Source organism: Gracilinanus agilis, chromosome 2 (genome assembly GCF_016433145.1).
Source record: "Gracilinanus agilis isolate LMUSP501 chromosome 2, AgileGrace, whole genome shotgun sequence".
NCBI lineage: Eukaryota > Metazoa > Chordata > Mammalia > Didelphimorphia > Didelphidae > Gracilinanus > Gracilinanus agilis.
The window spans coordinates 546,936,748-546,962,939 of record NC_058131.1 but is presented as its reverse complement, the minus strand read 5'-3'; the positions used below and the strand labels follow the sequence as shown (position 1 = coordinate 546,962,939).

Sequence of the window (26,192 nt, the reverse complement as noted above, 5' to 3'; positions counted from 1 at the left end):
CTCATTTCTGCCTTTTGTTTGTTTTAAATGTACCTTTTTAAAGTGACTAAGCTGGAAAACTTCAGCCCTACCTCCTATCCAAAACAATTCCAAATTCTAAATTTGCGGAAGCTATATTAAGGTTTATAATAATTCAAGATGGTTTAATTTATACTTTAATAGATGTTAAAGTAAAATGGGACCCTCTAGCAGGTCAAGGATAGCTTCATTTTTGTAATTTTTCCACTCAGAACCTAACAAAGTTCTTTAAAAAAAGGCAGGTGTTTAATAAATGTTTATTGAACAGAATTTAAATTCAGGATGTATCACAAACATACTAACAAAAGATGCCATCTCAGTTATTATTATTCACATTTTAAAACATACCTGTACAGCCAGTTGTTCCTTTTTTGCCAGAATATCCCATGTCACAATGGCAGATGAATGAGCCTTTTGTGTTCTCACAGGTGCCACTCAGACAAATGTTTGGATTAAGGTCACATTCATTAACATCTGGAAAACATTTTAATATTAATATTCATTTTAAAATATTACATGATATTGTTGAGTATATTTTCCCTGAGATAAACCCAGTGATAAACATACCTTAAACAAAAAATATCTAAATAGCTAATATCTAAATATCTAAATATTTTTCACCAAAAATTGGATATTATTAAATTTTATGGCACTACTTGATATTAATTACAAGCTTCCTACATATCATTCTTACAGAAATGTACATCAATTTGACAAATTGTCAGTAACATAAAAATATAAAAATGACATAATTACTGTTCTTTGCTTCAGACCTAATATAGTGTATAATACTAGGCCTGGACAATTGACTATCTGGAAGATTATTTTAAATTTCCCTAACCCTAATTGTCACTTGATTGATGCAATGGTGAAAAATTCACATGGTCACTTGTTTTTATTCATACAGCACTGAATTAGTAGCTCTCAATGATATTTCTTCATTGAACTCTGTTTACCCAGCTCAGTTATGGCATCTGGCCAAAGGATATTTTTTATATTTCTTTCTCATATTGATTATATTTTTCTTTTTGTTATTATATTTTAATTTGTAAAGTTTCTATTAAGAAGTCAACTATTCTGTTAAGAGGGTAAAACTCTGTTTTCTTAAACAGTTTAAATAGCTTTTCCTTAAACAACTATTCTGTAGACAGTTTTAAAAAATAGTATGCTTATCAACAGCACAAGTTTAGATCATCTAAGTTTACATTATCTCTCTCCCAGACAAAACAATTTGGTTGTGCTTGGCACAGACCAAGCATTTAAAAGCTTTAACTTAAGCCATAATGCAAAGGGTTAAGGTGACAAAAATAACATAAAAATAAAAGGGAAGTCAGAATACTACATCAAACTACATATAATTCCATCAAGTTCTGAATTCTGTAACTGACAGGAACATGAAGAAAACAGTACTTGTCCATTATGACATCAATTTCAAAAATATGAAATATTCTTTAAATATTGTTTATTTTCCTCTTGAAAACTTGTTATGGATCTATTATCCACCTTCTTTGCTTAGCTAAATTAAAAAACATTGTTCCTTCTGACTTACCGACACAGGTTTTCATGTCCTCAGATGCCATAAACCCATCAAAGCAGAGACATCTATACTCTCCAGGTATGTTGGTACACTGACCTCCGTCACAAATATTGGGGTTATCTTCACACTCATCAATGTCTACAAAGGAAGAAAACACACAAAACTGAATTGTGTATGTATGTTTTGGTATGAGATAGAAAAATCATAAAAAATCCAAGATCTTTGTCTTCCATCATAAAAACAAATCCTAGAATTGCTGATTTGGAAAGGACTTCAATGGCTGTCTAGTATGAAATATATCTGAAAAAGAATCCTTTTTACAAAAATCATATAACAAAATATAATCCAGACTTTGCTTGAAGACCTCCTGTGAGCACAAATTCAAAGCCTGACAAAGTAGCCCATTCTGCTTTTGGAAAGCTCTAAATTGTTAGTTAGGAAGGAAGTCTTTCCCCATATCAAATTTAAATTTTTCTTTTTTATAATTTCTAGATATTTCTCCTAGTTTTGTCCTCTGAAAGAAGCAAAGTAAGTCTAATTTATCTTGTATTTACCAGCCCTTTAAGTACTTTAAGCTAGGTCATCATTCCTTACCCCTGTCCCACTCAAAGGATTTTCTTCTTCAGCCTAAAGGTCCTCAGTTCCTTCAACTATCTATCATGAAAATTATGGAGCTTTACTATCCTAGTTATCCTTCTTCATACACTTTCTAACTTATCAGCTTTCCTCCACAAATGTTGTGCTCAGAACTAAACACACTATTTTAAGCTGAAGTGTGAATAAGGCAGAGTACAGCAGAATATCATTTCCTTATTCTTGGAATCCATGTCTCTCTTGATGCAGCCCAAGATCATATTAGTTTTTTGGGGGCAGGGGAACAAAAGGGGCTGCAATTGACTCCTATTGAGTTTGTAGTCTACCAAAATATTTCAGGTACAAATAAAGCTCAATCCAAAGTAAGTTAAGTGGTCTGGGCAAAAAAAATTTTTTTCATGTCAGAGCATTAATTTTGTTATATTACAATGAGCAAAAAATTTTATCTCTTTGTTCCTTTAAAAAGCTCTATGAATCATCCTCTTTCCTTGACTAAGTTTCTTCATCATGGTAGGGAGGTAACCATGATTTCTCTAAGGCAATGCCAGTGGAGTACAAATTCTGCAAGTTCCTACACCACTATGAAAATGCTTTTAGTGGAAACCCAGACATAGACTGTATATTTATTCCTACAAGACCAAGAGAATTAAGTTTGGCATTTGCTCAGATGTTTGTTCAAAATGTGTTAAATTTTTTGGCTATAAGGAAAGGCTGAGGATGGAGTATACCAATGAACTTTCTGGTAGCTACAAATATCCAAACTATATACTAATTCTTTTCTATATATTGATTATACTTTCAAGATCTATGTGCTAATAGCTTATAAACCAAATGATTTCAGGTTCTCCTTAAGAACAACTAAGATTCACTCTTTCTCGCATCCCTGTTCTTACAATGAAATGAATAGTTTAAGAGTATAATTACTTTCAACTCCAGATTTTTACTCCCGTCAGTCTATGTCTCTTATTGAGGTTTTAAAGGCCAAACCATGGCTATGAGATGAGGAAATATTACAATAAGCTTTTGTAAATTTATCTCTCTTCTGAGTCAAAATCCACCCAAGATTTTTTAAATGGCTAAGCCAATTTCTTATTTTAAGTTTATTTTAAGTACATCTGCAATCAATGATTTTCAACAAACAATGTACTGTTAGTTTGGGATATGCACTGGAAGCAAATGTCCTTTGGCCACAGTCATTGAAGATATCAGTTTTTCTATTCTATTAGTTAATTCCCTAATACCAATATTTATAGAGCTTATGGATCCTTAACATTAAAGGAAATAGAATTCCTCCCAAACAACTTTCCTACTACAAATAACACATCTGAAAATATTTCAAGAACAAATTAAAAGTCATAGCTCACTGGAGAGTTTTCTGAATGGCCATTCAAAGTTATTCATCCTGTGTGACAATTATATGTAGAGCAATAAGCTTATTTTACCTCGATGCTTTCTTCTTTGCACCTCAACTATTCCAGGAAAATTTCAAATATACAACTATTATTAAGTTAAATATAAATTGCAAGCATTTGAAAGAAACATTTGGCTGCAAAGGAGTTTTGTCAGACTCTGCAATGGCATTTCCAACTTGCATATTTTTAAATATGCAAAAAAGGTATAAATGATTAAATAATGACATTAAACACCTGGCTACTCTTGGAAAACTCAAAGGGTTAGGATGCCTAATAGCTGAAGAGAAAATGAAGACTTACAGAGTTTATAACATCTAAGCATATTTTATCTTGTTTAGATGTAATTACATAAATACTTCAAATAACCCATGATTTAATTCCACCAACACAGATCACAACTCTTCCACACATCATTAGACAATTTAATGAGTTGCTATGGCCAAAACCAATTCATAATCCATTGGCCAACCTTCTGGTGATGAGTTTCTCCAAACTTAGTGAAACTGGGCCTTATGGGACAAACAGGTGGCCAGGAAGTGGACCTGTACTCATTCTCTTCAGCTTGATAAGAATAGCCAGAGCTGGCAGCGCTTTTGAGAGCCTTTCTATCAAGATGTGGCAGAGTAGGGATTTAGGGATGGTTTTGATGTAGGAATTGGTTGTTTTTGTACAACACAGATGTCTGGGAAAAGTAAAAAATGTAACTGCTCCTCTGTAATTGGGTATTTCAAATTAGGCAAACTACACAGATGAAAAACAGCCCAACATTGTAGAATGTGTAGAAAAAGCAACATATAAAACAGTGAGTATTTCGCTTTTCATCTAGACAGCTTGGTGGTATGCAGACATGGACATTTATATTGAATCACCATTGAATATACTTTTGTTGTTTGTTTGTTAATTAAAATCTCATGGTTGGAGGGTTCTTTGGTGCTCTGAAGAGCACTTATCTAAAACTTGAAAAGGTATTTTGAACTTTAGAATGCTTCAGAATGCCAAAGCATATAAATGATATCTCCCCAACTTGCCAAATGCATATTTTCATCTTATTTTGTGAAATATGGTGCTTTGATCCTGAGGCCAACTCTATGGGTTATTTAAAAGGGGTCCCATTTAATGCAACATGGATTTACTACAATACTTTCTGAAATAATGTAACAGTAAGTGATGGACATATTATAGAAAATAAAGTAAATCTTTTTTTAAAATAATTATCTGTTCAACTAAAATGTTTATTATGCTTGGAATCATAAGAAGACCTCATCAATTTGAAAATACGTCAAGAAATCATAGACTTAGAGCTAGAAGGAACCCTAAAGACTACCTGGTCCAATCGCTTTATTTTACAGATGAAGAAATTGAGGTCCAGAAAGGGGAAGTGACTTGCCCAAATTTTAATTCAATTAGGTTCTTAAGGAGTTTTATCTGGCTCTACATTAGTACTCCCAAATTCTCTGTTACCTCCAAAGATAGTTCTTTTTCTGTGACATCCTATTCTTTATCTAAAGAAACTAGCCAAACAGTACATATCACTCTTAACATTAATGCATTTCCTTTTTCTTAGATGTGATTTATGGGAGCCTGAAACAAGATATATTAACTTTAGTAAATTTTGTTTATCCATTTTAACCCTATATTTGTATTGTAAACCTCTTTTGATACAATGTTAAAAGGAATTTTACCAGTGCATGATCTCTGATCTGGCATGAGTGCGAATCCCTGTCGACAGCTGCATTCATAGCTGCCTTCGGAATTGGTGCAGAAGGTGTCACAACCCCCATTCATTATGCTACATTCATCAATATCTGGAAAAAAGGGGAAAAGCGCAATGTTACATTTTTTTTCTGCTTAACCATTATGGGCCTTCTTTAAGATTTGCAAAGATGGACAATATGTATCAACTGAGAATATAATTTAGGATCATTGGAAGTAATTCTCAATTATAGCAATGGGCAGTTGGATAAAATGATCCTTGAAACAGATTCAATTACAAACCTGGAATTCAGTCCAGATCCATGGAGGGGTTGGCTGAGGTCTACAAACCTTTACAAGAACCTGGGCTGAGTTCTTAGTTGGCCTGGACCATGTTTCAGAAGAATTTGGGCTGAATTATGGTTTCGGGTGGAAACCATGTGAGACTTGGCAGTTCTGCTTGGTTTCTAACCCAAACCAGGCAAAAGTTGGCAGTATCCTCCAAGGTTCACTTTGATTTGGGGGTTCATTTGTTAAAACAATGGTGCTGTCTTTACAAGTCTTCCCAGGATCACTTAATTCAATGAGGAGTTCTCAAAGAAACTATCATGACTGCAACTCATTCCATATTCAAAATCATCATATCCTAGTATTAATAATAGAAAGCACTATAACATTTTCCCATATATTAACTTATCTGATCCTTAAAAAAAACCTCTGAGGTTGCCAGGGAAGATATTATAATTATAATTATTATTATTATTTTATATATGAGGAAACTGAGGCTCATAAAGTTGAAATGACTTATACATAGTTTTATGATGAATAAATATTAGATTACAGCAAGGTTTGCTAAGCCCTAATAAAATGTTCCAACATTTTAGTTAGCTGTTTAATTAAAAAAGATTCTGCAACTTCTTGGTCATAAGAACTCTGCAAAATTATTGAGAACTACCCAAAGACCTTTTGTTTATATAAGTTACAACTACTGATATTTACCATGTTATAAATGAAAACATCTATTATTATGAAAATAATTTTGACCTTGTAGACCATACTTGAAGAGTTATTACTCTAGAACATAACTTCTAAGAGGACAAAAACTGCATTTTTTGCTTCTTTTTTTTATCACTAGTCTAGAACAATGCCAGGGACAGAACAGATGTTAAAAAATTGCTTGCTGTTTTCATTTAACATATGTACATAAAATAATGTATAAACTGCCATGCATTGTTCAAACTTGCATGGCCCAAATTGCCCTTAATGGAAGTGGAAACATTCTACAGACTTCACCATTTATTTTTATTTTATTTTATTTTTTTAAACCCTTAACTTCTGTGTATTGGCTCCTAGGTGGAAGAGTGGTAAGGGTGGGGAATGGGGGTCAAGTCACTTGCCCAGAGTCACACAGCTGGGAAGTGTCTGAGGTTGGATTTGAACCTAGGACTCCCATCTCTAGGCCTGACTCTCAATCCACTGAGCTACCCAACTGCCCCCTCACCTTTTATTTTTAAACCAAGCATTGCCAAACTTGTGGTAAGGATCCAGCAAGGATCTTCCTCCACCAAAGGAGATAAGTGCCTTTTCTGCAACTTTTAAACTCAGAGTTGGCCCAGGGTCACAACTAGTATGGGTCATGAGCAGGACTTGAACCCAAGTCTTTCTTATTTCAAGGCCAACCCTCTATCCTCTATACTAGTTACACTTATGATTCTTTGAAGAGATTCAGGTAATGGACATATCAGAGGATCATAGGTTCACTGGTAAAGGGATCAGAGAATTTAGAGCCAAAGGAGACCTAAAATCTTTGACATCCTCATTTTATAGGTGAAGAAACTGTGGACTAGCGAAGGATAAAGGAACTAAGAATTTTTACATCAGTTTAAGACAAATAAGTTGGTTTAGGGAACAGAATTCTGTCTATTTCCATAGAGCTGGGAAAAGGGAGAGTTTTTTGGAGAAGTTTCAGAACTTACCAACACAGAAGAGTTTATCGGGTGTGGAGTGATAGCCTGGATTGCAAGCACACTGATATTTCCCAATCAGGTTCACACAACGGCCATTTCGGCAAAGGTTAACACTTAGATCACATTCATTGATGTCTGTTGAAAATAAGAAGAAAAGAGAATAAAAATTAATGCTTCTGGGTTCGGAGAGACAGATGGGTCAAGCTCGGCAGGGGAGACTCTGGTCCTTACCTATACAGGCTGAGATATTGGGAGCCATCTGATGTCCAGGAGGGCACTCACAACGGTAACTTCCCTCCGTATTCAGGCAGGTGCCACCTCGACAAAGAAGAGGGTCCCTCTGACATTCATCGATATCTGTAAAATGCAAACACCGTGACATCATTTCTTCTCATTTCCCTATTATTTTTCCCTTCCTTCAGCTGGGCTTGAACTTCCACTGGCTGAGTTTTTTTAACTCCTTCTACCAATGCCCAGAACTGTCCTCTCAGCTTGGTGTTATCAGCTTCATCAACCATAGCCACATAAGCATAATTCCTCCGCTATTCTCTTTTTATTTGTTTCCCTGTGCCCCAGTGTGCACATTTGGCTAAGCTTCCTTTGGTGGGGACACCTGGCTAAGCCACCTGCTTTTACTAGACCCTGACTTCAACAACTAAGCTGAGAACAAATATTAGAGAAATAGGATGGCTTTGGAGCAAATGTTGGAGATCAAGAACAGGTGAGAGCCTTTCAGCTTGCCTCAACTAAGGGGTATTGTGTGGGAAATGGTCAGGAACATACCCATGCAGTTCTTCATCATCATAAATCCACTTTCATATCCATCAAAGCACTCGCATTTAAAGTCCCCGGGGGTATTCACACAGATGCCTTGGCCACACAGATCAGGAGATATCCGGCATTCATCAATATCTGTGCAAATACAAAGGGCACCAAGTAAATATCTGGGCAAATTCAATTCCTTGGAGAGCTTTAAACAGATAAAAATGTCTTAAACAACATTTCTCCTTGTTGAACTTTAATTTACCAACCTGTACAGTTCCTTTCTTCAGAATCCAGGGCAAAGCCATTATCACATCTACATTTAAAGCTGCCGATGGTATTTCTGCACTTGCCATAGGTACACAGACTTGGGATCATCTTGCATTCATTTATATCTTTAGAAAAAAATAAGTGTGGAAAAACATTTGAGTAAGTAACTCATTGGGAGTTCAAAGTTGAAAGCTTTTTGTGATATCAATGAATACTTTACTTTGGTGTAGAAAGGACTAGCCTAGATTGGTCACAAACAAGAGTCCCCCCCATAAGAATCACCTTCAACCACTGGTCATATGACTCTTTAAAGACCTCTGATGAGAGGTGGTTCAGTTGGTCCTGAGGCAATCCAACGCAGCCTGAGATACCTCTGTATGTATGATAGGAAGACTTTCTTTGAATTAAGCCTAAATCTGTCTCCAAAACTTCCATGCTTTGCTTCCAGTTCTGTCCTTTGGGGTCATGCAGAATAAATCTAATCCTTCCCATTAGTAGCTCTTCACTTGCATAGAGTTAGCTAATATGTCCCCTCCTAAGTCTTTTCTTCTTTAAATAAAAACATCACTGATTCTCCTACTAATCCTCATATAGCATGTTCTCAACACTCTCTGCTGTTTTAGCCATCCTCTGCAATGTTCTCCAATGTCCTTCCATAAATACAACTTCCAGAACTAAATACGATAATCTGTGTACTAGTCTAGAGCACTTATGTCCTTTTTTGTTGTTGTTCAGTCACTCAGTCATGTCTGACTCTTAGTGATCCCATGGACCACAGCTATCCATGAGGTTTTCTTGGCAAACACACTAGAGGGGTTTGCCATTTCCTTCTCTAGGGGATCCTTTTGTCAAGCAATCAGAGGTGAAGTGATTTGCCCAAGGCCACAAAGTTTGGGAGTATCTGAGGCTGAATTTGAACTCAGGCCCTTCCTGATTCCAAACCCAGTGCTCTTTACCACTGAGTCATATCTACTTCTTAGGCCCTTTTAAATACAGTCTGTTACTTTTTTTGACTGCTACATTATTCTATCAACTAATACTAAACTTACAGTTCACTAAACCTCAAAATCTTTTATCAGATGAACTACTACCTAATCTTGTACCTCCACATCTTGTACTTGTGAAGTTAATTTTTTGAACAATTGTAGAAGGCATCTATTTCTATTACATTTCTTTTATTATTATTAGATTTGGGCCAATGTTCTCTTTACTTACAAGACTATTTTACAACATTTACAATGAACATTAAAGACTTGACAATAGTAATTTTAAACAGTGTTTAATGGTCCATGAGGAATATGACTCATATTCATGTTTAGCCCTTTTCAACTTGACATTTTAGAAAATTCCTCTGTTTAAAAAAAAAGGAAATGCAATAGAACATTTAAATAAGCCTTCTAAGCTGCTGTCTCATATAGTCCAGTCCAAAATATGCAGATTACAATCTTGACATATGGCAACCAATTGGACACATATTAGGATAAAAATGCCATTTTAATACTTTTTTTCCTTGGGAATTTTTATTTGCTCTTAAAAAAGGAGCTTTACAAATAAGGTACCATCTAAAATGTCAACAATTAACAAAAATACTCAAGATTTATGATTCTATCAAGGTTCCATTAATGTCTTACAAGGCACCTACGTAGCTACATGGAGCAGTGGATAGGGTGCTGGACCTGGAATCAGGAGGACCTGTGTTCAAATCTAGCTTCAGACATTTACTGTCTTAGTTCCTCAACTATAAATGGGAATAACAGCATCAACCTAGCAGGATTGTGAGGATCAAATGAGATAATATTTATAAAGTTCTTTGCACAGTGCCTGGTACACATAAGTGTCAGATAGATGCTCATTTCATACCATTCCCTTCCCTCCTCACCTCCCCTAGATTTAACCAAATTAGCTCAAATGAAGAAAAGAAGATATGTATACTCTACACGTTACTTAGATTTCTTCTGCAATACCATACTCCCATGAGAAGCATTGCTGAAAGAAGGACCTGGAAGCTAAGAAATCTTTCTAAATTCTGACTATGCGATTTTATAACAGGTTATATGGGAGGGAAGGGAATTGGGGAGGAGGGAGAATCATATTAAATCTTGAGAACAACTTGTTCTCTGGAAGCAATGAATGATTTATCTGATTTAAGTGCCTTTGAATTTACTTAAAAGACATTTAAGAGAATCATTAAGAATATAGTGGAAAAAAAATGAACAATTTTAATCAGAGTAATCTCCCTTCTTGCCCAGTTTAAACTAGTTCTTAGCTCCAAACAAAAAATACATGGCCCTTTACTGATTGAACAAATGAGGTAGCATTTTCATAGTAGTTTCAATTTTCTATTTCATTCAAGTTATTAGATATAATAATGAAAAATAGCTTTAAAAGGTCAAACATGAAAGATATTCTGTATAAAAGTGAATAGCCAATCCAAAATCATGTGTTATGGAATACAGCAAGGATACTCTGGGCGATGTTAAGTTGGATAAACAAGTATCTCCTTTCTGTAGGCTGGCTTACTACAGCTATTGAGTTAAATCAACCTTTATGAATACTATACCTTTAAAGAAAGGTTTTCCATTTATAACCTCTCCTCTTGTGGCAAATCCAGGCCCTCTAGGACAAAGAGCATCATACTCAGGTGTATTTCTCACTGGGCACTCCTCACATTCTGTGCTTCCCCAGGCTGCCCCAACAGAACAGCAGCATGCATCCATCCGGTGGCGGCCAGCGATAGGCAAAGAGCATTCCTCATCTTCGTGACTCAGGTAGCAAGTTTCTAGGCGGATATCTGTTAAGTGAATGAAAGGAAATTGAAAAACACCACATTATTTCCAAAGCTAAAAGCTGAGAAAACTGAGGGGATTAGGACAGCAAGTGGTTAATTGTGGAAATTGAATGAACCACACTGATTCCATCATGTAACTCAATTCCAGAGTTAGCTTAGTTTCCCTTTTGATGCAATTATGGGTCTAGTCTAATTTCTGTCTTGTGAGAAAGCTTTATTTAATTGTGAGAATCATGAGGAAGCCTTACTGTGTAATTTGAAGCTAGCCCTGCATGACTGGGAAGCTGGACCACTTCTACCTATGGCTTCTCTAGAGACCCTTAACTAAGAGCCTTGGTTATGCTGACCAGAAACTCGGTCAGACCCAAAAGTTGATGTAAGAAATTTTCTCACAATTGTACATCTCCAGCAAATCATCTGTTTTATCTGAAAATTGACCTCAAACTGATCAATCAACTATTGTTTGCAGGTTCCTTTGATTGTTCAGATACTTGGGGATAATGGGCCACCTCTTTTTCTGATTTCAGGGGACTACACCTATTTGCTCTCCCATTCCTGAACTTCAAAGTCCCTAATATTTATTAATAATTTATTAATAATATTGGAAGTCAGATTGCCTAATGTATTGTTTCCTTTTAATTAATTGGCCTTATTTTATTCATGGTTTTTAACACATAAAAAATCTATCTTCTCCCTGTATTCAGGGTTCAGTCCTAAGCTGAGGAAGATGTTTGATCCCAATTAATTAAAAATTGGCATGCACTGGTTAATAAATTGAAATGCTCAGAAGCTTGAAGCTTTGTTTCCTCAGTCATTTCATCTTTCATCTGTCCCAAAGCCACTGCCATTTAGAAACCACAGTGCTTTGCATACAGTAGGTATAAATAAATTCACATTCACTTGAATTGAAACTTCCTGCCAGTAAAAGGCCAGCTTTGTTCATGGAAGTCTTCATGTAAGAAGGTTCTCTTGCCTTTCTGAACCAAAAGTCTTACCTTTGTATTGTCAAACAGAAGAGTTTAAAAAACTCTTTTGTCCTCTAACTATTCAATGGACTTTGTCTTGTCTTTACAAAATTCATTTCAGTGTTCTCCTACATATGTACATATTGTTATTTTCTATAAACATGTTTATCTACTGCATGAAAAAAACCTATGTATGCTAGGTCAGCCCCAGCTAGCACTAGTACTTTCAACACAGAGACTGGAGGCACACGTATTTAGAGGAGGGGAAGACTAAAAAAAATGGGAGATAGTTTCTCTCAAAGCTAGGCAAGGGTGGGAAGTGGAATGGTTGGGAAGGAAAGGTTATAAATTATAAGGGATCATAGATATAGAGGTGGGAGGAGTCTTTGAAGACATCAATTTCAATGCCCTCACTGTACAGATCAGGAAACTGAGGCTCAGAGAGATTAGGTGATTTGCCTGTGGCCACTTAGTTAATTCTAAGACAGAATTGGAGCCAAGACCTTCCAGACTACAGGACCAAGACTCTTCCCATTATAATGGGATGTTCTCATGGTCCTTGAGAACAAAGTCTATGATGAACCTAGAGACACAGATGATGACTCAGTCCACCAATGGAAAGGTTGAAAGCATGGATACCCAGAAAGAAGAGATGAGAAGCTAACAAGATTCATATTCTCCCCTCCTAAACACACACACACACACACACACACACACACACACACACACACCTCTTTCCACATTTACAGTGGCACACGTCCCACACACAAATTCCTGAATATAATTAGTAAGCACTTATTAAGTTTATTAACCTTCTCTGTCTGAGGCACTGTGGTAAGTAATGGGGATACAAAGGCAAAAAAGTGAAACTATCCCTGTCTTCAAGGAGCTTCCCTTTTAATGGAGGAGTAACACATACAAATACAGAACACATACAAAAGGAATAAATGGTAACTGTGGGAATGAGTGCACTAGCAGGAGAAGGAATCATGCGAGACTTTCTGGAGAGGTAGCATTTGAGCTGAGTGAAAACAACCAGAGATGGAGGTTAGGAAGACATTTCCAGGCCAGCAGAACAGCCAGGATGGCTGGATCCCAGGTGTGGAAGGAAATCATGTGTCAGGAGATAGGAAAGGTTGGAGGGAGCCGGGTTGTGCAGGGTTTTAAATATAAAGAAGAAATGTTATCTATTCATGAAATCAAATTCAAGGGGAACTGTGGACCAGGAGAAGGAATACTGGATTAAGATCTGGGCTCGAGTTCATCTTTCACAACTCAACAGTTGAGTAACTGTAGGTGAGACACTGAATTTATGAGCTACAGTTTCTTCCTCTGGAAGAAACAGGAACAGTAATACCTGTTCCACTCAGCTTACAAGGTCATGGCAAATATCAAATGAATTCATGTATTTTTAAAATATACAAATTAAAAGTATCACAGTGATGTTCCCTTCCTTTTCCAGGCTAGGCTCTACTAGTATACTGCATTCAGCTAAATATCTGAATTCTAGCTAATATAAATAGAGCTTTCTGAACACCCCCCCCCCTTGGCAATTCTTTACTTGGGTTTTTACCACTAAAAAGGAGAATTTAAAAATAAATCACAAAATACACATCAGAGCCCCTTCCATTTAAGGCCTTGGGGCTCATTATAGATTAAGAAACTGGGGTTTGGAATGGGATTAACTGACCTTCCTCAGCAATGAATGGAACCTCAGACTTTTGATTCCAGCTATTGAAATTCCATCCTCTAGACCACATGGTGCTCTTTAAGTGATCCAAATCCTTTAATTAAATACAGCAGAATCCCTGTATGATTCTGTTCATTATAATATGGTTTCAGATACACTATAGATCTAAACACATTTCCTGAGTCACAGAGGACTAGTAGCCAGGAACCGGTGATAAATTCTCTATAATTTCTCCAGAGCTGCTCCTACAAGGACCCTGGAAATGTTGGGGCCATTCAGGGATCAAGAGACCACCACTAATGGTATCCACAGGGATTTCCTCTCCAAGCTTCTATCACTGTTCCTAGTAATGGTCTATCTTTAGCAGCTGCAAGCCACACCAAAACCAATATGAGATTAGGTGAAGTTCATAGAATCCTCTGCCATTTACATTTTATGGTATACTTAGAGTTGGTTTAAAAGCTTTGTCTAGATTAAAAATCGTCACAATTTCAAATGACTTATGGTTTCTTATAAAGTAGGCAGAAGCATAAGGACTAACCTCTCTGCATAAGCAAAAGCACTAACCTCTCTATTAGCTAAGATGATATCTTGTCTGATCGTGAGGAATAGAATTTAGGAATAAAACCACATATGCTCAGATTATCAGAAGGTGACTGTAAATTACTTGGGCTTTGTGAGATTTATCTTTAAAGTACTTGGAATCACTGGAATTTTGCAATCTGTGAAAAAGAGTTATAGATGTGTGAAATGAAGAAATAAATACATACCAAGACAGATTCTCCCAGTGAGATCCAATGTCATCCCACTAGGGCACTGGCAAACAAATGATCCCATAGTGTTGACACAAAGGCCATTTTTGCACACTCCAGGAAATACAATACACTCATTTATATCTGATGTGGGGGGGGAAACAAATCAAAACAAAACAGAACAGCATCAGCTACATGTATCTGTATAAATAACATTGTATTTTTATTTCTATTTTAAAAAGGTATTCCTTTCTAGCATCAGTACACTGGGTTGTCCTATGGTTCCATTCTCTAGTGACTTTCTTTCCCAGCTTACACAAAAGTTAATTTGTCAAAAAAGAAAAACCACACCTATATAATCAATCATTTATGATATTGAATCAAGAGCTGCTACTAATGCTGTCATAAAATGAGACAGTTAAGTCATTCCCAGTTTAGGGATAAAGGAGTTAACAATAATTCTCGTGAATAGATATTAGAACCTTGCAAGCCCATCCTAAATAGGAACATGCCACATATTGCCCAATACCAGAAAGTCCTCAACAGGCTAAATGGCCAGTTATTTGTGGAGGGCTTCATAGCTTACAAAGTGCTTACATGAAACTGGTTCCCTTCAAACTTCACAATAATACTGAAGTACTTTAAACTCTAAGCCCCTTGAGGAAAGGGACTATGGATTTTTTGATATTCCTGTTCCCTATAGTACCTTACTTAATGCAGTGTTCATATTAGGTGCTTAAAAATGATTGGATTGGTATAGGTAGACAGGGAAGAATTATGTTTTTTTTAATTCAAAGATGAAAAACTAAGGTTTGTAGAAATTAAATTACTTTCCCAAAGTTAAATAGTATCAGAGTCCAGGTCACTCAATTTCTAATCCAGTGCGCTTTTCCACAAATCATGAGAAGGTATAAAAAGAGGGAAATTATACTGTGCAAACTACACAGGAGTAAAAGGGAGTAACTAGTGTTTCTAATGTATTCTTAAAAGTCCATCTTCAAGAATGATGGCAGAAAGCAATATTGTAATTCAAAATATATCCTGATATATCCTATCCTAAATTTGAATATTCTAAGAGAAGACAAAGAATCTCAAGGTATTTCTTTGATTCTCAGTATCTAGATGCTAAGTATGAAAGGTGAATAGGAGATGTCTGTCAATTAAATGGTCCAGAAAGAAAAGAAACGCTTGCTTCTCAGAAACTATTATCTGAACTCAACTCTTGGATTAATTATACAGTCATAGCACTTCACAGCCAAAATACTGAGAACACAGAGAATGGAACATGCTCCAAAACATTAAATTAAATTTGCTTTTGTTGTACTTCCAGTTTGAGGAGCAAGCCAGATAAAGAAAAATTATCTGTGTTGAAATTTGGAAGGTGAGGCTAAGGTTTCTCCTCTTCTACCTAATTCTGTATCTTCTCCATTCACTATCTTACTCCTTCAGGACAGTCATATCATATAGTCATACTCTCAGAGATAACTTGGAAAAGTATGACTGCCTCTTAATTAAGACAGTGAAGTCATTATTTCTATAGAGTCTTCAGTGATTCCAGGTAAGAAGGGGAAATGCAAATCAACAAGTGTCTGTCTTCAATTATTTTATCCCAAATTCACTATTCCTCCCCTTTTGGGTAGAAGAACTCTAGGTAATCTATTTGGGGGAAACATGCATCTTGGTTGAAAAAGGAATATTCTTTGAAAGACCCTGAGCTGTGACCACATGGGGTCCTTGTCAATATTATCATGTAAATACTGATTATAGAAATAAGGAAGACCTGATGTCTTGGAAAAAATAATTTTCCCACAGAGGAGTGCCGAAAACTGTCCTGTATTTTCCTTGTGAATAGGAATAGGTAGAGGGTCACCTTATTTTTTCTGGGCACTTATATGCACTGAAATGTTCTGTTGAGGTCATTTAAGTTATGTACAGTGGGTCTGGATTAGTGAAGTGCCAAAGGATTCAGTCATCATTTGGAAGGCAAGAGCTTGGGAGGGGGTTGTGGTGTTCCTCTTTATTTTAACAAAAAAACCCTTCTTTTCGTCCCACATATGGGACTAATTGTTGTTTTTAAAATACTTCAGCTGCTGTGTCATGTCAGGTTGTGTTAGTCATGATGACCTATGGCTATTTGGGATTTTGTGTGAGTGGAAGAGAGGACCGAAGAAGAAGCCCACCTAGACTTATGGGGAGGAGGAAAAGAGTAATGTTATTTGGTCTTAAATGTACTTTTGTGTGTGACCACACAATACAATAAGGACAAAAAATGATCTCCACCCCTTTTTAAAAACTACTTTTTGTTCCCATCTTCAGTGTTTTGAAATCTGCAGTCACTGTAAACTAAGATTGGAGCTAATGCACGTTGAGGTCTCTTCATTCTCTGGCCACTGTGTTTTGACACTGGCAAAACTGCCGGCTGAATGAATGAAGACTTGTGAAATCAACATCTGTCCTTTTATTGTTCTTTCTTTCACTGCATATTTTGCATTGTACAGTTACATGGCAACCTTAACCAATTCAGTCAACACAAACATTCTTCACATGGAGAGTAATTTACAGTTTATAAATAACAATAAATACCTTCACACTGTGTTCCTTTAATTCTCGAGTACCCCTTAGCACATATTGGGTCTGTAAAAAAAAAATAAATATACAAATTTGGAATATTGAACTCCAGTCTCTGTGGTTATGACATAGTGTATGAAACATGAAAAAGCAACTGGAACATGAACTGGATTTTGTTCCTATGAATAAGTCTGAGATCACTTAAAAGCATTTTCTGAGATTGTATAGGCGTGGAAGAATAATAATGAAATGAGTCTCTTTGCCTCCCACTCAATTCCCCAAGGTACCCTTAATACAGCACGATCAAGTGAAGTCTAAGAGAATAAATGGCTGCAGATTTCTCAACAGCAACCAACCTTCAAACATGAACTACACTATGAGATTACTCTACATACATCATGGAAAATTTGCTAAGTACTGATGAACACACAGTTTTCAAAATTTACATGGCAAAAACTTTACAAACCAAAAAACCTAAATGATGAATAAATTTATCAAACCCAGCTCTTCAAATAATAGAATTTTAGTTAACATTGAAAATCCTTCTGCAGTGCAGTTATGTACACTTACTTCTATTTCTTGCCGAACTCTAGGGCTTTTTAAGATCTGTCTATAGCTTCCAGGGAGGGGCTCAAAAAGATTGACATATTTCTTTCTCAATGTACACAGCCAAAATTAATGGCATGGCAGCATTACAAGTGTAGTTTAGGTAAATCACAAGATTACAGTCCTTATTATTTATTTTCCTAATATCAATATAAATTACATGATTGCCAATATAAGCTTATATGTTCAACACTGTTAAGAAAAAAAAAAGTCAGTAACAAAACTTTCCCATTGATAATAGGGTCAATAATCTTTGTATAGATCAGAACCTGAAATAATGTTATCATAGTAGGCTTTTGCTCCTAATCAACCTATGTATTATTTTTTAAGCACTTGAGACCATTTACCTTTTCTATGTGCTCAAACTGACCCACGCAGACACATCTGGCCTATAGCTCAGGTCTACTTGCCCATCTATTTTGCTTTTATGAATTTGGACAGGGCAGAAACAAAAAGAGAAAACAATTTTCTCCAAAAAGAGTTTATCCTGGTAGCCAATGAATTAAGGAAACTAGAATGGTGCCAGGGAACAAATAAGTAATCTCTCTTACCTATTTTGCAAGGCGTACATGGGCTTCCCCAGGCAGCACCCAGTGAAGAACAGCACTGTGACTTCAATGTGGCTCCATTGATATTAATTTCACATCTTCCATCAACAATAGTCTGCCAACAAGTGCCTTTAATTGTTTCTGAATAGACAAGAGGAGGGAATTAGACACTTTAAAACATGCTAACTAGTTTGGTTCATGTATCTTTAAAACATGCTACCTCGTTTGGTTCATGTATGAAAAATGTAATTTAACATATTATTCCTGTTTATATAAAAGTTACCACCACATTAACAGTAGTTTGAAATCCAGCTGGTCATTACCATAATAATCACACATCTCAGTTTCTGCATGTTTAGTGACCTCTTTTGTGTCTCTGACACTAAAAAGGGCTTAATAAAAGAATAAAAATAAATGAAATATCAGATGAATACATACCTATGCAGATAGTTTTTGTTGCATCCAAAGTACTTTCAGGAGAACATTCACAAACAAAAGAACCCAGGGTATTTTTGCATGCTCCATTAACACAAGGGCTTGATTCACATTCATCAATATCTGAAATAAAAACATATAACGTAATTGCATATTACATGTATAATTTCATGTATGAATGACTGACTTTATTATCTTATGTGTTCAGTAAAAGTGGCTCAAATGATTCTTTTCCCAGGTTAGCTGAAATGTCTAATTCAGAGAGTTCACACCTATTTAACATAGTTCCTAATTTTTACTTCAATTCTTGAAGCCAGAACAAATATTCCATTTCTTTTCATCGAGAGGTAGCATGGCATAATAGGTAAAGAGCTGGTTTGGGTATAAGGAACACCTGTGTGCAAGTTCTGCTTCTACTGGCTATGTGACTCTAGGTAAATTATTTACCTTCTCAGTGCTATAGGACAACTCTCTCACACAAACTGGTGAAAAGGAGACAACTGGCACTAGTTAACAGTGTCTCCTCTGGGAATTCCCTAATCACTATCCACTTTTAATTATTAAATGTTGTTGAATAATTTTAGAATGTAAAAGTCAATATAATGATGAATTTTAAAGAGTAGGCAGACAAAGTGAGGGCAAAGTCTGTGGCTGTCTGTAGTAGTGAATTAGCACCATCTCCTATTGTGCTAGGACAGTGATGGCGAACCTTTTAGGGACCAAGAGCCCAAATGGCAACCCTCATGCTGCATGTGAGCCACCCCCTTATCCCAGATAGGAAAGAGAGGAAGCATTCCCACTGGGTTGCTAGGCAGAGAGGTGGGTCACGTGAGGAATGTCTTCAGGTATGTGTGGAGAGGGAGAAGGGAACAGTCCCCTCTGGCATACGTGCCATAGGTTTGCCAATAAAGTGCTAGGACATCAGGTAGTAACTGGTGGTTCACTTAATTTTGTAGTTAAATAAAAAGTTTATGTCAACCCAAGGTGTTTGGTTTGAGTGGCTAGAGGGAAGCATAAGAAGGGATGATTTGTGACATTATAGATTGGGGTAATGTTAACAAAGCAAGAATGACTCAAAGGGGATGTTCGTGTGTGAATCTTAGGACAGTCTGAGCTATGTTTTGGGACACCATTTGTGAATCCCAGGAAACAATTCTGTTCATAGTGAGTGGAGGAGTCTTGAATCCCATACAGAAATGTTTTTAAAAGTTAATCAATTAATTTAATTTTCATTTCAGAATTTTCCTTTAACATGTTTGAGATGACAATTGAAGTATTAGTTATACATTATTAAAAATAAAATCTTGTGCAATTCTCCATTTTGCCATGGGCAATGTTTACATGAAATGAAACCAAGGTTGCCTTTAGTAAATAAAAAGAGAACTAGTAGAAAACAAAGGTAAGTGTCCCATGCCCAGCTAGGTGACTAGAAAGGTTATATGGATCTGAGTCTTAGTGCTCATCTTCACAGAACACTAACAAAATTCCAAACAATTCAGATACTTCTGTCCCAATAGTGCAAAAAAGCTAACATTTATACATGACGGTACTGAAAGAATCAATTAAGTAAACTATTAAAGTCCTTGTTATTTCTGCTTCTCCTTATTTAAACATAAACTTCATTAGTGCCATCAGAAGACTATCAGTTGAGGTCTGTTTTTTAAAAAATCCATGTACGTTTTGTGCTGATGATAGGGCAAGTAATCTCAATATTTAAATTTTATGTCTGAATTTGATTGAAAAGGCCTGGGAAAAGTGAGATATCTGACTGGCATGTACATGAAGCACCAATGGTCTCAGCAAGATATGCGTGCCAGAGAAAGCAGTATGAGTGACTAGCCCCTGAGTCTGAAGTATGATACTCGAGTGTGTGTCTAAGTGGATCCATGTTTCAGTTAGGGTAAGTGATTTGCTCAGTCACAGAGTTTAAGAAGTGTTCGTTCATTGATTTGAAACAAGATTTCCTGACTTCAAACACAACTTTCTTGCCTCTATACATCAGAATCTCTCTCCTACTACTACCACAGACCTTGAATTTAGCAAAGCTGTATACAGAAACCAAGCTTACCACGCGCAAATTTTATGACTTGCAGTAATTTGCTTAATTTCTCTGGGTCTCCATTTCCACATGAAAAAAACCAACAGGTTGGACAAGATAATTTCTAAAAGTTTCCTTTCAACACTAAATGCTAAGAAGAGAATCATAATGATCTTTGACTATATTTAGATAACTAGAAAAGATCTGCAGAAACTAGCTTATTATAATTTTTTTCTCTTAAAATTGGTCACACAAATAGCATAAAAACATTTACCTTCACAAGTTTTTAGGTCAGGTTTGTATACAAATCCCTTGGGACAGGTACAGGTGAAACTCCCAGGAGTGTTTCTGCATTGTCCATTGTCACAAAGCAAGGTGTTTAATGCACATTCATTAATATCTGTAATTGAGATAGATATCAGAATTAAAAAGTCTCATTTCACACAGTTTCTTTTAAATTAAACTTTAAATTCTTAATTCTATGGGTTAAGTAAACAAATAAAAAAATACAATTTTACCTTGAATAACTTAATTTTGTAAATGTGAGTACACTTGACCAGTTTAAAATTGGCTTGCTACAATGCCCTAAACCATCAGATAGGTAGCACTCAACCCCCTACTCTGATTGTCAGTGAATATATTTGGATTTTATGGAAATAACCATCATGTTAGATAGCTTTTAAATTTGCCAGAAAGTCTAGGAAGATTCCTAATGACTTCAGGTTTTTTTCTTTTTCTCCTTCCTACCCCCAATGGGAAAGTTGGGTTCTTAATATTATTTTACAGCCTCAGGATAATTGAAATTCTTACCTCAGGACTATATAACATAAAGGATTGGAAGAACTGGTAATTTTCTAGGACAGTTTGGATAGACAACTCAAATCATTTTAGGTCAAAACCACTGCTTTGTTTATGTTCAATTATCTATGTAACTGGATAATAATAGTTAGGACAGTTCTCATCTTAGGTATCATTAAATCTATTTGCATCACTACTAAACTAAATGTTTCCCAATGTGCTCAAAATGCCATATTTATTTGAAGCAGGTGATTAGTTCACTTAGAAATTCTAGTTAGCTGATTAGCTGATATTTTAAAAAGCCAATTCTCCCTTAAAATAAAAGGTTTATATACTTAGCTCTCTGGCACTTTGTGGGCAGAAGGGGCTATAAACACATTTGAATCAATTCTTTGATCTTCTTTACTATAGTTTTATGTCATGTAACTCCATTAACCTGAACTTATAAGCCTTTAAAATATCAGAAAGTCAAGTATAAAATTTTAGGGTATGAGAAAATCATGTATGGAAAATCCTAACAAAATGATTTGAGATGTGTAAATGCAATCTGAAAGGGTCAAAACTGCAGTTCTTAACTCTCGCTGACGTCAGAGGCATTTGGAAACTTGAATAGTGGAATTTGCTGTTAAGATAAAAAATAGCTAGTCACTGGGAGCCATGTGTGGGAAATGACTGGAGCAGACCTTTGGTTCACAACTTCTTTCCCACTTACCACAATCAAACCCTGACCTGATAATAATGGATCCAATTTTGTAGTGTTTACTAAAGCAAAACTCTCATTGAAGTAAGAATTCCCACTGGCTCCCAGACTCCCCCTTCGGCTTTCCAAGGGGTGATTTTTGGATGAAGCTGAAACATCCCTGTGTCTTTGTGCACTGCCCAAATAAATAATGATTTTTGGAGCCTGCCAACCAAGAGAGGCCCTTCTAGAAAGATGAAATAGTAAAACATGTTTTCAGTTGAGTCTAGTTTGAAAATACCACATGTATTCAAATTAAGGCTGCCCCAGGATAAAGGTTGCACCCTAAAAAGTTGTTCTTAAGTTCAAAGGAGGAAGAGGGTATAGAAGTTTTATTCTGGAAAGTAAATACATTATACAAAGAAGAGGAAAAGAAAAGCCAGAACTTAGATTAGCAGCAAGTAGAGAGAAAAATATGTAGCAGAAGAGTGGAAATATGCCTAATTCTGTAGCTCACCAGTTCTCTTTTCAGCCTCCTTCCCTCTTAGACACCAAGTAATTAATTCTGAAACCCAAGCAAATGTTACACTTGGACTTTCACAATAATTTGGAAGGGACAAGCTTTTTTTTTATCAACTGTGATGAGTATATATGTATATGCAAGTGAATGAGATAAATAAGGAAGAGCAAAAAAATCATTCTAATTTTCACCTAAATAAACATCCTTTCTTCTTTTCTTTATTTCAATCTTTCTCTTTGGAAGTACATATAGCACCTGCCTACTTGTCTAAACAGTGCTATAAAGCTATTGTGTGAGTAAGTCAGAATTTCCACTGAATTAATAGGTTGAACTAAAGGGTCTTTATTAAGAGAAAAGTGAAAATGGAAAAAAATCATTAAGAAAAGTGGCCCTGGAAATTATCAAAGGAAAAAAGAACCACAAGGAATGGCTTTAAATGTCTGGTACCTCAAAGCTTTCGTCTTCATATAATTTCCCAAATTTAACCTCTTCTTTCCATTTCAGTAGCCACAGGTTTATACTGGGTATTGGTAGATACCACCTAGATGACTAGAACACACTTACTTTTTCACAAGTGCAGTCAAGAGAAGCATAAATGCTTGGAGAAAGTGGCTATGATAAAATATGGAAGTGGGTAAATAAACAGATAGACTTGAAATAGCATCTAGGCAAATTGCATAGCAAGAAAGAAAAGAATGAGAGAGAGAGTTAGAGAGATAGATAGAGAGAGAAAGGGAATCTTATGAGCAGTAAGAAGAGCCCACAGAAGTTTGAGAAGTAGTTGTAAACAGTGGGAAAATCCAGAGGAAAAAACCAAGAAGTGAACAGGATGTTGAGAAGGCCAAAGGCAGCCCTTTTAGATGCTTAATAAATCTCAAATAACAGTAATAGGAACAACCAAAGAAAACTAATGAGATTTAGAAGAGGTAAAATTAATGGCAAGGAAAAGAAAGAAAGGAATTAGAAAGGAAAAAAGAAAGGAGATAGAAGAGAAATAGAAAAGAGGAAAAGGAGAAGGTATATAGGCAAACAGAAATGTGTAGGATCTTGAAAGAGAATGCTAGGAAATTCAATATGATTTGAAATTTTAGCCCAGGATCCATAAAAAGGATTAATATTGTATAACAGTGCAATAACAATAATAATGAAGAATATGGTGGATCATTTTAGGGCAAGGAGATGTTAGCAATTAAGTTTCTAAATTATTTAGGCCTTTATCTTGAAATTAAATTTTATTTGTACGAAAATTGAGATTTATGTAAATCAAAACTAAGATAAGTGAACACAAAAAATCTAGTTCACAACATAGCATAGCATCATCCAGAAAAGGATAACTTAGAGCAACTTCAATTATATTAATGTCTAATACTTGTGACATGTATAATATTATAAATAGAATATGGATATGTGGATATGTGGATAAATATACATGAATACATATGTATTGTGTTATCTAGAAATCTACTTCTAATATTTTCATATAATCAATGATGCGAAAATATATGGAGCAACTATTGCACAGCAGGAAGAGTTCCCACAGAGTTGAAGAACTAAAAGGGAAACATATGAAGGAATTAGAGTATTAGACTAACAGTATAGCATTTATTGATATTGCATCCCATTTATTCCAGTACATGATTTTATTTTTGTCTTGTTTCCACAGGGTTTCTAGCATGGCATATGTTAAGTAACTGAAGTTTAATAAATGTTCATTGATCGATCATCTTCCTAGAATGTTAGGTCTCTGAGAGCAGAGGTCATGTATTATTTATCTTTATATCACCATCAGCATCTAAATGCCATGCTTTACACAGAGTAGGTGCTTAATACATGGTTACTCCATAAATGAATGATCTGTTTTCATTTGTGATTAGCATATATGAGTTTTATATGCAATGGTATCAAATGGAATTTAAAATCACAGTACATTTTTTGAATACTGAGGTTTTGGGAAAGGCAATAGATGGAATTTCCTTTTACACAGAGAAGTAATGTAACCTATCCCTATTATCATCATCATTTCAATGACTATGCTTCATTCTTAAAAAGTAATTCTAATATGCATAAATTAGATACTGGATGAATTAGAAACTATAGCTAAATGCTATAATTTTTTCTATGATCCTTGGCAATATTTGTTGTTTCTTCCTAGTCTTTCTCTGTTACTATTTCAAATTCTCTTCAATATTCTCTAGTAATTCTCATTCTTTGAAATTTACTGAACTCATAAAGGCTTCTCTTTGTGACTTTCTATCTTCTGCCTGACAGGGGATGGAATGGGAATAGGAGGTGATATGCATAGGTATATTAGTACACAAATGCCCTAATTCTTAGTCAAGGGCTTTTACCTTTCTCTTTTATTTCCAGCCACTGGTTGACTAGAAAAACATTTGTGAACCAAAGGGTCACTTTTGTAATGACTATGCCTAGTACCAGACTTTAAATATTTTTCATTTGTAGTATTAAATCTTTCATATTATAGATGTCCTTCACTTTACCTGATAGGTAAGTCTCAGGAAGTTTTACATCAATCAGAATTCCTGTGATATATTTTATTTTAATTATCTCTTCTTATAAAAATGGAATAATATTTTGAGCACTGAAATTATTTTGGATGTTATTTTTGTTTTTTTATTAAATATTAATACTGTGCTCCACTCAAACTATTTAAATCACAAAAATAATGAGTAGATTTCTCTACCATTAACTGATAACAACAACTGCCTACATCACCCTGCCTTACTGTTCCCACTAAGGAATAGTAATTATTAAGAGACAGCAATAACTAAGTTTTTCACTAGCTTTAATTTCTGTAACATTTTTACCTTAAAAATTATCATTCTGATTTTCATCCCTGAAATTATTGGAATCTTTTCAAACATCACCATCTGGCAATAGTTACATTGGCAATAACCTAGAAAGCCAAAGACTAAAAATCAAAATTTTTGGAATTCCAATGTTCCTAAGAAAGAGCTATCCAGCAATGAAATGAACAACAAGGTTCAATAAACTACAAATGTGCAGTTTTCCACCTAAATTAATGACTAACCACTGAAGAAAGTGTCATTTAGCCTGGCAAAGTGTTGACTGTTAGAATAAAACAATGGCCTGCATTTTACTTTATCATACTAAGTAGGTTAAGGTGCATATAAGTAATATGACAGCATAAGGGACCCTCATACTTGGTTAAGTGCATCAGTTCTGTGGATTGAATTTTTTACTTAATAATTTACAAATTCCTTGAATTAGACTTTTGTTCTGTGAATTTGCTTTACCAAAGTGATTTTATACCTCAGAATGTCAGTTTTCTTTGTCCCACAACATTTTGATTAAATATACATTAAAAAGAAGCCTTAAAAGTATAACACTCAGGGACAGCTAGGGGAAGTTGGGAGGTCCTGGGTTCAAATTTTGCCTCAGACACTTCCTAGACATGTGACCCTGGGCAAGTCACTTAATCCCCATTGCCTACCCTTACCACTCTTCAGCCTTAGAACCAATATACAGAAATGATTCTAAGATGGAAGGTAAGGGTTAAAAAAAAAAAAAAATA

The 26,192-nt window shown here is 35.5% G+C and overlaps 1 protein-coding gene across 1 annotated transcript in view; it reads right to left on the bottom strand.

The window, feature by feature from the left end:
* Positions 1 to 26,192, bottom strand: part of FBN1 (fibrillin 1) — a 307,141-nt gene that overhangs the window by 84,248 nt on the left and 196,701 nt on the right. Inside the window, exons 18-30 of the mRNA XM_044660055.1 lie at positions 20,917 to 21,042; positions 18,608 to 18,727; positions 18,173 to 18,310; positions 17,031 to 17,081; positions 14,466 to 14,591; positions 10,813 to 11,043; positions 8,252 to 8,377; positions 8,004 to 8,132; positions 7,452 to 7,577; positions 7,230 to 7,355; positions 5,244 to 5,366; positions 1,568 to 1,693; positions 367 to 492 (exon numbers count right to left, since the gene is read on the bottom strand). Of these exons, the coding sequence (XP_044515990.1) occupies positions 367 to 492; positions 1,568 to 1,693; positions 5,244 to 5,366; positions 7,230 to 7,355; positions 7,452 to 7,577; positions 8,004 to 8,132; positions 8,252 to 8,377; positions 10,813 to 11,043; positions 14,466 to 14,591; positions 17,031 to 17,081; positions 18,173 to 18,310; positions 18,608 to 18,727; positions 20,917 to 21,042 (1,674 nt within the window). The remainder of the gene's footprint in view (positions 1 to 366; positions 493 to 1,567; positions 1,694 to 5,243; positions 5,367 to 7,229; positions 7,356 to 7,451; positions 7,578 to 8,003; positions 8,133 to 8,251; positions 8,378 to 10,812; positions 11,044 to 14,465; positions 14,592 to 17,030; positions 17,082 to 18,172; positions 18,311 to 18,607; positions 18,728 to 20,916; positions 21,043 to 26,192) is intronic.